General features: G+C 36.2%; 1 protein-coding gene across 4 annotated transcripts; it reads right to left on the reverse strand.

Annotated features, from left to right (window-relative positions):
• Window positions 1–3156: 3156 nt before the first annotated feature.
• On the reverse strand, window positions 3157–13154 carry LOC127423194 (leucine-rich repeat-containing protein 18-like). Of its 4 annotated transcripts, none has more exons than XM_051667337.1 (3): window positions 13118–13154; window positions 9382–9613; window positions 3157–4801 (listed from the first exon to the last, which is right to left on the reverse strand). In XM_051667337.1, the coding sequence occupies exon 3, from the start codon at window positions 4794–4796 to the stop codon at window positions 4029–4031; it is 768 nt and encodes a 255-aa protein (XP_051523297.1). In that variant the 5' UTR covers window positions 4797–4801; window positions 9382–9613; window positions 13118–13154; the 3' UTR covers window positions 3157–4028. The 4 variants fall into 4 exon arrangements, with proteins under 4 accessions (XP_051523297.1, XP_051523296.1, XP_051523294.1 ...); XM_051667336.1 differs by lacking the exon at window positions 13118–13154 and adding an exon at window positions 12944–13075; XM_051667334.1 differs by lacking the exon at window positions 13118–13154 and adding an exon at window positions 12944–13024 and having other exon boundaries at window positions 9382–10708.
• Between the last annotated feature and the right edge of the window lie 533 nt (window positions 13155–13687).

Genomic DNA, 13687 nt, shown 5'->3' on the forward strand with positions numbered 1-13687 from the left:
TGACAAGATACAATTTCAAATACTGCAACCAGAAATTATTTACTGACTGATTCAATTCTGGCCTAAACTCAAAATTTTAACAAAGAAAACACACATTCTCTCAAGCCCCGGACTTATGCTACAACTATCCTCTAAAACATTCAAAAACATCCAGAACCTGTTTCTGCCCAACTGTTTCTGACTAACAAACAAAGCCCAGGGCTAGTTCAATGTAATTTTTTTACAACTAGAATGTAGTAATTTATTCAATTCAGGTCTAAATTCAAAATGTTAACAAAGAAAACACATTTAGAACTTAGTTATAGTGAATAATCAAAGACATTATATCTCTATTAGTATTAGTTTTCCATATGGGCACATGTGAGAAGTGCAATGTGCCCCCCACCCCACCCATGAAAAAATGCTACCTGACTCAACCAGTGTTGTAAAATAGCTACACAAATATAATAAGATCAAAATTTTTATTTCACAGTAGCTAAATATCTACATGTTGTACACATTGTAATAATCACTAAAAAAAATATTTAAGGCATTTTACTTACTTGAATCTTGAGCTATTTAATCTAATAAAAACCGGTTATGTTGCTCCGAGAAAGTTCGCAGGTTGAGTGAGCTTTTGGTCAGATGGTCCGGAACCTTTATACATTTTAATGGCCAATAGGATTCAGAGGCTGACCAACATGACCCATTGATTATTTAAATGAGGTCTGAAAAATATCGTAAAGATGTTTTTTTTTTGTTTGTTTTTTTTTTAGGATAGCTCAAAATAATTGTTGTAATATTACAACCATGACCCTCACAGGGCTAAACAGAAAATTATTAGGCTGCTTTGTTTACCCTTTAAAATTAGTAAGTATAAGCCACATATAAAACCACAAAATTAACCATAGATATTGTTATATGATTACTATTACTAAAACCAAGTTACCATATGGATACTACAGTAATGCTGTAGCAAAACCATGGTTAATTGTATCAAAACCTTGGTTACTGCCAAAAAAATAAAAAAATAAATAAACATGGTTACTACAGTAATGGTTACTAGTCATGGTTAATACAATATTACTACAGTAAATCCATGGGTAGTTTTCATGAGGTATATCATTTATTAATGAGGATTACAGATTATCAATGTTTTAACAACTCTGAATTTAAATAAACCTGTAAAAATAGTCAAACAAGCCCATTATAATACATGTCATGTCTAGGTTTGTCATTACTTAGTGTGAATAACTCCAGATGCTGTTTTTCTGTCATTACCTCAGGAAAGCACTGCTCCCTATTTGAACGAGCACTATGACTGAAAGGGTGAGTGCTGTCTGTGACTGATGGTGTATTTCAGCATTTCTGCGTGTCAAGATGAGCGGAAAAAAAAAAATAGTTCCAGTGCCATGCAACAGTTCGCTAATATAATTATTTTTTTCCATTTCAAAGTTTATGAGATGCAATAATACTCATGTAATCTAAATAATAAGATCACTAGTTAAAAAAAAAAACCTTCAGAATCCATATTTTTATGTGAGGATTGATATTCTTGATACCACATCAGTATCGGAAGTATCGATACTTTAGTTTCAATCTGCCCATCCCTAGTAAAAACATACCTCAGACAACTGCACAGATACACTACATGGCCAAAAGTGGACCTCCAAACACTACACCCATATTGCTTGTTGGAACATTTAATTTCAAAACCATAGTCATTAATGGGGAGTTGTTCCTACTTATGCTGTTATAACAGCTTTCACTCTTCTGAGAAAGATTTCCACTTGATGTTGGAGCATGGGGATTTGCTCCATTTGTGCAGGCCAGTGAGGTTCTACCACACCAGACTCAGTGTTAATGGATTTCCACCTGTGCACAGGCCACAGGTGTGAGTTATTGAATACATCTATAGAGCGTGCACCAGTATGTCTTGCACCGTTTTTCACCCGTTCTGTTGTGATGACGAGCTCGCTGCACCGCACACAACAACAAACCCAGTGCGAGAGAGTCATGAACAAATGACTCTTTTGAACAGGTTCTTTTTCATGAATCACCTGAAAAGAACTGAGGGTTTGAACTCAGGAGCTCAGGTTAGCAGTTTGAATCAGATTCACTTTCTCAGCGAATCAGCCGTCAGTGTCCTCACATGGGTGTGCAGACATTTCCAAGTAAGAGTCCCATGCGTATTTGGGGCTTCTTGATAATTAAAAGTCCCGTATTATGTATCACTCTTTTTTCTCCTTCTGTTAATTAGTGATTGTGATTGAAGTAGCACAATAAACTGCATCTGGAATTTCTTTCAGTTTGCACTCTTGTAGTCTCTGTGTCTGGGCCATCTGGTATCCGTAAAGAAAGACTAAGGCAATATAAAAAAACTAAAAAAATATAAAATTTATGTATTCATATTATATCATTTTTAAATTTATATATATATATATATATATATATATATATATATATATATATATATATATATATATATATATATTTACAGTACTGTGCAAAAAAGTTTCAGGCACTTGTAAAACATTTGCATAATGAGGATATCTTCAAAAATAATCCCATAAACAGTTTTCTTTTATCAATTAATGTCATAAAAAGTTCAGTCAACATAAAAAAGTGCTAAATCAATATTTGGTGTGACAACCTTTGCCTTTAATAAAGCACCAGTTCTCCTGGGTACACCTGGACACAGTTTTTCTTGGTTGTTAGCAGATAGGATGTTCCAAGCTTCTTGGAGAATTCACCACAGTTCTTCTATCTATTTGGCTGTCTCTTCATGTAATCCCAGACTGACTCAATGATGTTGAGATCCGGGCACTGTGGGGGCCATAACAACTGTTGTAAGACTTCTTGTTCTTCAATTCAGTTCTATTTGCAAACGCAATGTTGAAATCTAAAATTTATATTTCCTACTGATAAAGATCAAGCTTTTGACACTTAGGACAATTGAAGGACTTGTACACAACTATTACACAATGTGCAAACATTCATTGATGCTCAAGAAGACAACAAACTACTATATGCATACTATAATTTATGTAATTATCTGTAAAGTAGATTCTGAAAGGCAGTACTACATTTTTTTTTTTTATCTCTTATATTTTTAATTCTCATGATAAATTACGAAAAGGGTGTGAACATTTGAGACAAAAGGGAATGCAAACTTATCTTCTCAACAATATATTCTGTTTATTAATCCTCAGATTAATGGGTTATCAGCTGTCTTCCTTTTCTTCGGCTTTCTATCTTGTTTCTGAACAGCAATCTAAATCAAGCAATTCTGTGATTTGGCCACTAAAAACAGCTATTTGGCTCCTTAATGTTTCAGTTTAGGAGCCAATGGCTCCTACGTCATTTTTTTAGTCTGGAGCCCTGTATTAGCATAAACTTTTTATGAAGGTATCCGTCAATGCTTTCACTACTTATAGAGAAAACACCAACTAAAGGATGGCTTTTCTGATGATTCAGTCTCATGTAGTATTGTAAACTGCAACTTAACAGGTCGGTAGAAAAAGGGACACAAGACATTGAAATAGTGTATTATGAAAACCCATGACATTTATGATATTGCTTCCTTAGACCCAGACCTAGAAACTTGTCAGTGTTTGCAGACTGTTTGCATTCTGTCAACTAAGAGTCATTTATCTTACAGACACGTTATCATCTCATACATTGTTAATAGTCTATGAGTGTCCATAGAGTCCATGAGATGTTCCTCATTTGTGCTGGGAGAGTCTGCGGGAGACTAATGGTTATGGTATAGAACATGAACACATTCATTGTACAACATTTTATGAACACATAATTGTACTCAAATGAATGCAACCTGTTTTAGATTCAGGTATTTGTTTGGTTTATTGTGATTGCATCAAATGAAAATGATCTACTGCTGATATTAATACACACTGTTCAATGCAATTATTATTTTGTTATATAAAGCGTTATGAATTAGATACCCACTTTCCTACACACATATACCTTTCAGACAGGATAGATTTGGAATCTTCACATGTTCATACAGCACTTCAAACCTTTGCATTTCACCTCCATAGTGCCTGATTCTCTAGCACTACAGAGTTTGGCGTAATGAGCCCAGCAAAGATTAACTTCTTTTTTGTAGAAGCTGCACTTATTCGACTGTCTAATCTCTCTCTTTCTTTCTTACACCTTTTCAAACAGTCAACACACAGACAGTCCTCCCTCACAAGGTAAAGAAAATCCACTCTCTGGATGCGGTCCACCCCTCGAGGGTCATCTGTAAGGATGGGGTTAGACTTCATGTTCAACTTTTGCAGTTTTGGGAGGCTCTGGAGGCACTTGGGCAGATGTGTCAAGAGGTTGTTGAAGAGCCCCAATTCTCTAAGCTCTTTGAGAGCAGCAATGGATGGAGGTAGGGTCTCGATGTGGTTCATTCCCAGATTAAGGATTCGTAGGTTCCTCAGGAGACCCAGCTCATGCGGCAGGCCCGAGGTGGTCAGATGGTTGTTGCACAGGTTGAGGTTGCAGAGGTTATGCAGACGTCCTAAAGCTGCAGGTACCTGCTCCAAATGGTTGCTATGCAGGTCAAGCCACCGGAGGTTGACAAACCTGTCAATTGTGTCTGGGATCTTCTTGAGCAGGTTGCGGCTGAGGTCCAGTTCGTCTACATCACAGAGCTTCAAGATGCACTTTGGGAAGGTGGCAATGTCCATGTTGCTGAGATCCAGGCGACATTTGCCATCTATAGTTACCTTCAGAGCATTCTTTGCCATCTTGAGTGTGATTTTTCGACCTGTAGGATCATTTGATTTCTTCTTCCCCTTCACCATAGTGTCTATGAACAAGAACATTGTGTAAATGAACAATACAAACGCAAACTGAAATGTCTCAAATATTTTCTTAAGAACACCTTCATTTTTTTTTCTTCTTAAGAATAAAATGACAGGCTTTGACATTGTCTTATGATACTAGCCTGCTCATGAGGTGGCCTTGTGTAATACAACAAATTCAATACTTCAACACAATAACTTGATCCATCTATTAACCCTTTTTTTTACGTAGCAAGCATCACAATAATTTTTTTGAATTGAATGTGCGTGAGATGTGGTAGTTTAACGACATTAACCCTCATAGGTGAATTTACTTGCTGGTAACCATTTGACAACTTTTAATTTGGCATAGAGTAATAAAACTTCAGCAGACAAGAGCTGGAGGTTCTTGTTGAGGAAATTACTGCAAGGAAAAAGTTCTTCTAGGGAAGCTTGATAATTACAGTTGCAATCAAAATTATTCAACCCCCCTGACCCCCCAATACGTTCTGGTGATGTGAATTAAAACACATCAACTAAAACCTCAGTAAACAGTCAAAGTTTTTCTCCACAAATGTCATGTCAAAAATATTCAACCCCCAAAGTCAATCATTTGTGGAGCATCCTTTATCCTTAATAACAGCTAATAAATGTTTCAGGTAAGTGTTCTCAGGCTTCGGACACCTCTCTATTAGAATTTTTCATGAGCAAAAGCTTCCAGCCATTGACATTCTTTGGTTTCTGTGCTGCCACAGCTTCAGTGGAATCCCAACAAATATTTTCAATGGGATTTTAATGATGGACTGTAAGGGCCATTCAATGACATTTCACGACCCATCCCTGAACCAGATTTTGGACAACTTGGATGTATCCTTGTTGTTATTGTCTTACTGGAATGTCCAGTGATCACCGAGCTCCAATTTACACACTGAAGGCATCACATTTTTGCCAAAATGGCCTGATACCTGAAAGAATCCATGGCGTCAGTCACATAGTCAGGATAGCCATTTCCTACAGCTGCAAAACACCCCCATAACAGGACTGACCCACCTCCATGCTTGACTGTGGGGATGATGTCGTTCTTTTCATCACCACTTTCTTACTCCAGATGTACTGCTGAAACTAATTTTCAGTTTAGTGTCATACATCTATAAAACCTTCTTCCAGGACTCTACAGGTCTTTCCAAATTCCTTCTTGAATATTCACGTCAACATTTCCCTTGGTGACATTTTGTTTTCTTCCACACCCAAGAAGGTTGCTGTTGTACCATATTTTAAAAATGTATGAATGGTGCTGCCAACTTTGTCTATTGGAAATTGAAGTGCCTTGGAAATGTACTTTTAGCAATAGCCTTAGTCTTGTGTAATGAAATAATCTCCTCTATTAACTTTTGTGACAGCTTATTTTTAATTGCATGTTTTGCATAGAAATACATTTTTGCTTACGACATTAAACTTAAATGCCATTGTGGAGTGATGGCTTAATTTTGTTTTAAAACAATTACTCGTGTAGCCTTACATATTTAAGAAACAGCTACATGCAGTAGGGGTTGAATAATTATGACATGGATGTATTTAAAAAAAATCCTGCTATTTAGAAATATTAGGTTATATATTCACACTATGACTTTAAATATGTCACTAAACTAATATGTAATCATTCAAAATTCTGGGTCATCAGAAGGGGGGTGGGGGGGGGGGGTCTGAATAATTTTTATTGCAATTGTGTATCACGTCGTCAGAAAGTAAGAGTCGGGCATAGTAAATGGTGGCTGAGGACAATCTTAGCTTTCTAATGATTATTATGTTTCTAAAAAAACGTGGAGAGATTGCTCTATGCGGCACATCCATTTGAATTGACTAGCATGATTGCTCTCCACATTAAAAAGCTTCAAATCAACATTTATTGTTTGAATTTCGTGATAATATTTACAAAAACATGTTTTCATATAAAATCACAGAAACAGCCCATTGCAACTTCCGACATAATAGAACATGCCACATTTAATAACAACCCAGACAATTCATTAACCATCATACCTTTTGGTATTTAAGACAACTGTGTGGTTATCTTAAAGGAATGTTCCAGGTTCACTACAAGTTAAGCTCAATCAAAAGCATTTGTGGCATAATGTTGATTACCACAAAAATTACTTTCGACTCTTTCGATTTTTCCTTAAAAAAAGCAAAAATCGAGGTTTCAGTGAGACATTTACAATGGAAGTGAATGTAGCCAATTTTTTTAATGTTAAAATACTCACTTTTTCAAAAGTATAACCACAAGACATAAAGGATATGTGTGTAAACATGATTTTAGCGTGATAAAATCACTTACAAACCTTTTCTGTGTAAAGTTATAGCCAATTTCACAACATCATTACTATGACGATGTAATATCAACAAACCCTAAAACCCTACAACAACTGTAATGACACTTTAAACAACTTTACAGCTCAAATAATACATAAGTTTTAACAGAAGATCATAAGCTTCACATTTCTGTGATTAAACCCTCCAAAAATTGGCCACATTCACTTCCACTGTAAGTGCCTCACTGTAACCTCAATTATTGCTTTTTTTTAAAGAAAAGGAGTCAAAATAAATTTTTGTTGTAATCAACATTATGCCACAAATGCTATCGATTTAGCTTAACTTTTATTGAACCCGGAATATTCCTTTAATTTTAAGATCAATCATAAGAAAAAAAAGAAAAAAGAACTTTCTTAAGAAGTTTTTTTCAGAATACAAAATATTCTTAACTTTCTTCTTAAGTTAGAAATTAAGAAGAAATGGTAGTTAAGAAAAATGTTTCATGAATCAGGCCCCAGGTTCCTAAAGTCATTTTCAAGCGAAAACGTATTAGTGTGTACGTCGCCTAAGACCTTCCTTGTTTTGGCCAAACTCGAAGGATAGTATTGCAAGTATCCTTCATGGAGAAGACAATCCTACAATGCATTTGCCGCATTTCAACTATCAGGCCAAATGAGGGCTTGCTAGTGCATGCCAGGGCCAGATGCATTCCCACTGTCACTTCCGGGGCTTCATCGTGCCTCCTCTGGGCTTTTTCAAGGCCAACGGCCAATGGCATTTGGCCCGCCAATTACCCTTGGGCCAGACAAGGCCAACTGGGATTGAGGCGGGGCCAATATCAAAGGCGGAGTTTCGCCAAACTTGACAGGTTGTGTATCCAGCGCACAACGATTCAGGAAAAGTAAAAAAAAATTGCGGACACAGTACAAATCCATTAAAATGCACAATGGAACTTTCCATGGATCAAGATCATCTGTTAGTAGAGATACCACTTGGGACACCATGGCAGTGAGTTGTCAATGCTAACTTATTTTGCTAGCTAGCTAATGTTTACAAATGATATGATCTCGATATTCTAGATCAGGGTTTCCCAAACGGAGGTTCGTGAACCCCTGGTGTCCGTGAGAGAGTGTAGAGATTGCATCCGAAAATATGTCCGTCATATAAGGATTTTTAAAAACGGATGATTCCAAATGTTGTCCGCCATTTAACAAATAAAAAATAAAAAATACAAGAACACAACTTAAACCAAACTTGTGTCTATGGCTTCAATGCAATTTTCATACCTCAATTATATAAGTGCGCGCGCTCTCTCTCTCTCTCTCTCTCTCTCTCTCTCTCTCTATTTCTTTCACCTTGTATGCGCTGCATATTTGTGTGTCTGTAAATTTTACTACTGGGAATGTAGTGCAATCTCTGATCTTCTATCTTCTATCTTTAGGATATAAATAATGGTGAATTAAATGAAATGAAATATATAAATATTAAAAGAAAAGAACAATAGCTGTAATATAGGTTCATTAAAATATAACAATAATATAAAAAATAAAGTGCAAAGATGTAACATGAATTATATTTTGAAAGGTTACAATTATTTAAAATATCAGGGGGTACTTCAAATAAATCATTTAGGTCAAAGGGGTTTGGCAAAAAGGTTTGGGAACCACTGTTTTACATAACTAGTTAACACGATACCTCAGCTTGAGTTTCCCCCTTGCATGTGAAATGTATGGTGTGTGTTACGTTGGCACCAGGGCAGCGCATTAAGGGCAGGTTTTAGGGCAACGCTGCGGGGCTATTGGCCTGATGGTGGGAATGCAGATCGATTTTGGTCTTACAGCTCAAGGTCCGAGGCTATTATCTCCGGCTGGCCAGTTGATAGCCCTGGCTCGCACTGGCCCGATAGTGGAAAAGTGGCTATTGTGCCGGCTCGGGGCTTTGTCAGGGCCAAATGCCAATGGCCTTTGGCCCGCCAATTACCCTTGGGCCAAACAAGGCCAATTGGGGATTGAGGTGGGGTCAATGTCAAAGGTGGAGTTTCACTGAGTCAGGTCAGAGGTTTCAGCACCAAGATTGGCGAAGTTACAGGTTGTGCATCCAGTGCTTAAAGTAAAAAATCCATTCAAAGATCATGGACGGACTGCTGGGACATCATCCTGCTGTTAGTGGAGAGACCACTTGGGACCCCATGGCAATTACAGTCGGTGAGTTCTCAATGCTAACTTATCTTGCTATATAGCTAATATTTACATTAGATAAAAAACTTGATATTCTAGATAACTTGATAACATGATACCTCAGCTTGAGCTTCCCTCTTGCTTTTGAAATGGTCGGGGTGTGTGACGATGGCACCAGGGTGATTAAGGGCTGGCTTTAGGGCAACGTTGCGGGGCTGTTGGCCCGATGGTGGGAATGCAGATTGATTTTGGTATCGCTGCTCAAGGTCCAAGGCTATTGGCCCTGGCTGGCCAGTTGATATCTCTGGCTCGCACTGGCCCGATGGTGGAAAAGTGGCTATTGCTGCAAGCCTAGTAAAAAAAAACAAAAAAAAACAATTAAAAATCAGCAAAGATTGCAGCCGAAGTGAGAGAAATGTCAGTAACAAATACATTACATTTATTACCGAAAATTATTGATAAACTTAGTTCAAAGTAATAAAAAATATGTGTTTTACCTAATATTTGTGTGTTTATACTTTTTTTGCTTTTTAGAGCTTTGTTATCTTAGCAACATGCAAATGTCAAACTACTGAAATCAATTTTGTACGAGTCTCCTGGACACTTTGCATGAGGAGCTATATTTCTTTGATTCACAGAGTTGCTTCCTGTGTAGACAATTTCATAACGATCACTAATGAGTTTCCATTTCTTTTAGGATGCTGCCTTAAGGGGGTTGCACAATGAACATGTCAGGTGGATGAAATAATATGCCCTAAAATTCAAAACCATTGTTTTTTTATGAATGTACGCACACTGGCGCTATCATTCCACGACAGTCAACGGTACCCAGCTACAACTTTGGGTGCTTCTCAAAATTATTTTGCACCACTGAGTGCACTCACAGTTTTAAATTAAATTTGACCCAAATTGTTATCACAGGACATATGTTATTGACTTTAGCCTTAGATAGAAGATACATTGTGTATAGGCAATTTACCAGTAACAAGTTTGTTTTTTTGTGCTTTGGCAGCTTGAATAAAGCCTAGGCAATTTATTGAGAAACTGCATAATATCGTCGCCCTTTTAATCTTTCAATTTGTGCAGATGCACTTTTTTTTATATATACCAACCTGCAAACTTATCCCATAACCTTTGTATGAAATATTTGTCTGTATGGTGATTAGATTCACTGTTATGTACTGCCAACAATGTGTTATATGTGCAATACCTGTGTGTTGTCCTACCTTTTTGTCCAGTGTGTGGTATGTTAGGTTTTGGAACAGAGCCATTATAGTCATACCTTCACTGTATGTTGAAGGTCTACGAAAATACATACACAAACTGTCCTTTTCACACCAAGGAGAATGATGATTAGGAATGTAATCCCTTGAGACACATTACACACTGTATTGGGACAAAGTGTATGAGAGTGTGGCTGATAGAGGTGACTGTCATGCTTCAGTGCTGTTGTTGAAGGACACACAGAACAGGTGACACTAATGAGTGCTTTGGTTTAATGAAATGAAAGATGGCTGAAACTACTGGCCCTCAAAAGTGCAATGTTTTTCCTGTTACACAAAATTATTCCAACACACAACTCACCATGCAATCTTAAACATGCAATGCAGGAAAGAAAAGGGTGTGCTTTTAAAAGCTGATTACAGGCATTGTTGTATCCAGGACTGGAAATGGGGGGGATTGCGGGGTAATGGCGTTCCCGTTCAGACTGGCTACATTTGTTAGCGTAATAAAGAGTATTTCTATCTTTTCTCCAATAAATAGCATAAGAAAGCTTTGTGGGTTCTGCCCATAAATGCATGGGATCTTTTGAGTCTGTGGTTGCGCAGTGCTGACCATCGTTAGAGGCCAGAACACATACATGCAAGAGATCGACAAATGCACACGGGAATCCATGGGCAACCGATCCACACATGCATGCAACAGATCCACACGCACTCAATTTAGAACTCCACACACCAGAACAATGCACAAATATATGGTTTTCTTTGCTCACAATACAATCCAGAAATACATATGTGTATGTGTAATTTAATGCACAAATATTTGCTGAGCCATTTGTATTTTTATTCTTCTTTGAGTCTGTTCTTCGGTCTTGACATACACTCACGCACAATGCTGGGGCCATGGTTTAGCATAGCTCAGTGGTTCTCAACCTTTTTGACTCCAAGGCCCCTCATTGTCTGAGAAAATATTCGAAGGCCTCCCCATATAGGCTATTAGATATTTATATTATAAGATATATCTATTATAAGCTATTTCTTCAAAAATTGTGATTCCAGAAATGTCTAGAACTTGCATAAAAAGCAAGCTGTTAAAGGGAGTTGTTACTTTTTTTTTTTTTACTTTTTTTTTTTTTTTTTTTGGCATTTTCAGTGACTTGAATTATAATAATTATTTGAAAATTATAATAATATATCATATTTTAAATACTTTTAAGATATCTTGAGGCACCCGTGGAAGTGTGCTGAGGCCCCCTAATGGGTCCTGACCCCCTGGTTGAGAACCACTGGCAAATGCCCATTCATTAAAATGAAGGGAAATATTTGGCTACTTTTTCTTCTTCTTCTTCTTCTTTTTTTTTTTAAGAAAATAATCATTTTAATTTCCCTAGTGTTATGGTTATAGATTACAGAGACATAATCTCTATAATCTGAAATAAGTGTTTTATGTTTTTATTTATACTTAAATTCCATTCCAAAGCCCCATTTTCAGCTGTCATTACTCCAGTCTACTAAGAAAATAATGTGTCACATAAACCTTAAGATATAATTTAATATGTTAACTTAGTACTAAACATTTCTTTTTGTTAAGAATGGTTAAAATGGTTGTTGTTATTTCAAGTTTACGCTTAATTTTTTTTTCAATTTAGAAAGTATTTAATCTTTTCTGCTATATTTACTTCAACACAAAATGTTTTTTTTTTTTTTTTCCAGTTTAGTTACAGCAAGCAGACTCTGAAATATGTGCTGCACAATATGAATATTCCACCACAGCTCAATATATCAGAGCATTCACACCAGTATCCGAAATAAAGGAGGGCTAAGGGCAAAAATGCCACAAAAAGTGACAAAAATGCCCCTGATTAAAAAAAAAAGAAAAAAAAAGAAGAAGATATATATATATATATATATATATATATATATATATATTATTCATAGTTTATTTCTAATATAGTTCTTAATATTTTAGTCTAAGCCTAGTTACTCTATACACATTATCACATAAAAATGTTAAATTAATTTTATGGGCAGAAGGTAATATATTGTGAATGTAAATATTCAGATTAATTAACTGATTAAATTAAAGTATTCGAATAAAAGGATGACACAGTAAATTTTTACATATTTAATATGTGCTGAAAAAAGAAAAAAAGCCCCCATAAACGTTAAAAATGCCCCTAAAAATCTAATCCAGGGGACAATTTTTACCCATTTAAAAGTTAACTTCTGACACTGATTCACACTGACCACAAGGCCACCACTCCAATATAGTTGGATCTCTTAAACAGTGATAAGCAGCTTACTATTACTGGAACAGTGGAAATGAACTTTAATGTTACAGTGTGAAATATTTGTATGAAATCAGATGAATCCCAACTCCATTCAAAACGACAAGCTTAAAGCAAGCATTAATACAGCAATGTTTGCCTTATTTAGAGAGGAAATTTTGCTTTCTTACCTGCTGTGATTGGATCTCTATCTCTCAGAGTAGCTTAGAGATCACGTCTTTAAGTCTCAGAGACTACTGTGTGCTCATTATTACAGGCTGCCTTTGTTAAGGATCATGTGAATAATGTACAAACATCTCTCGGAAACCCTGTAAATAAAAACCAGCAGGGTAAACCCGACTTACTTAATTTCCTCTGAGTGTAGAACACGCTTTGTTGCTGCCCTTATGGGATTGTTGTAACAGTTGTGACCACGGTGAGGACAGCTTTGTTTTCTTCTGTCTCCAGGCAACAGAAATGTGCAGTTCTGCCTGGTAGTTTAATGGCCTTGTTGCAGGCTTGCTGAGTTTACAATGGCTTTTAACATTTATTTTAATCAATATCAAGATTTTAGGTATTAATTTATAAAATAAAATCACCTTATGTTATTCACTAGTTTATTTTAATTGGTCTTGCTGTGTCACAAATTAAAAAATGCAAATATTCCATGTAGTGTTTTAATTAATATGGCCATTAAAACTGCATAACAATAAAATGATCAAAATGCTGTTTAAAATACTTTTAGATGGTGTTTTGGATGTGAAATGGATTTAATGTTTCAACTACCCACACAAATGGCAGTATGTGTGCTGCTGTAACAATAAGTCTAGTTAGAAATGGACGGTCTGGCAGAGTCTAACTATTCAGGTCAGACTCAACTTTTTGTATGCAGTTTAAATTAATTTACACTAAGTGTCTTATTCATTAATTGCTAT

This window comes from Myxocyprinus asiaticus, chromosome 32 (assembly GCF_019703515.2).
Source record: "Myxocyprinus asiaticus isolate MX2 ecotype Aquarium Trade chromosome 32, UBuf_Myxa_2, whole genome shotgun sequence".
Classification (NCBI taxonomy): domain Eukaryota; kingdom Metazoa; phylum Chordata; class Actinopteri; order Cypriniformes; family Catostomidae; genus Myxocyprinus; species Myxocyprinus asiaticus.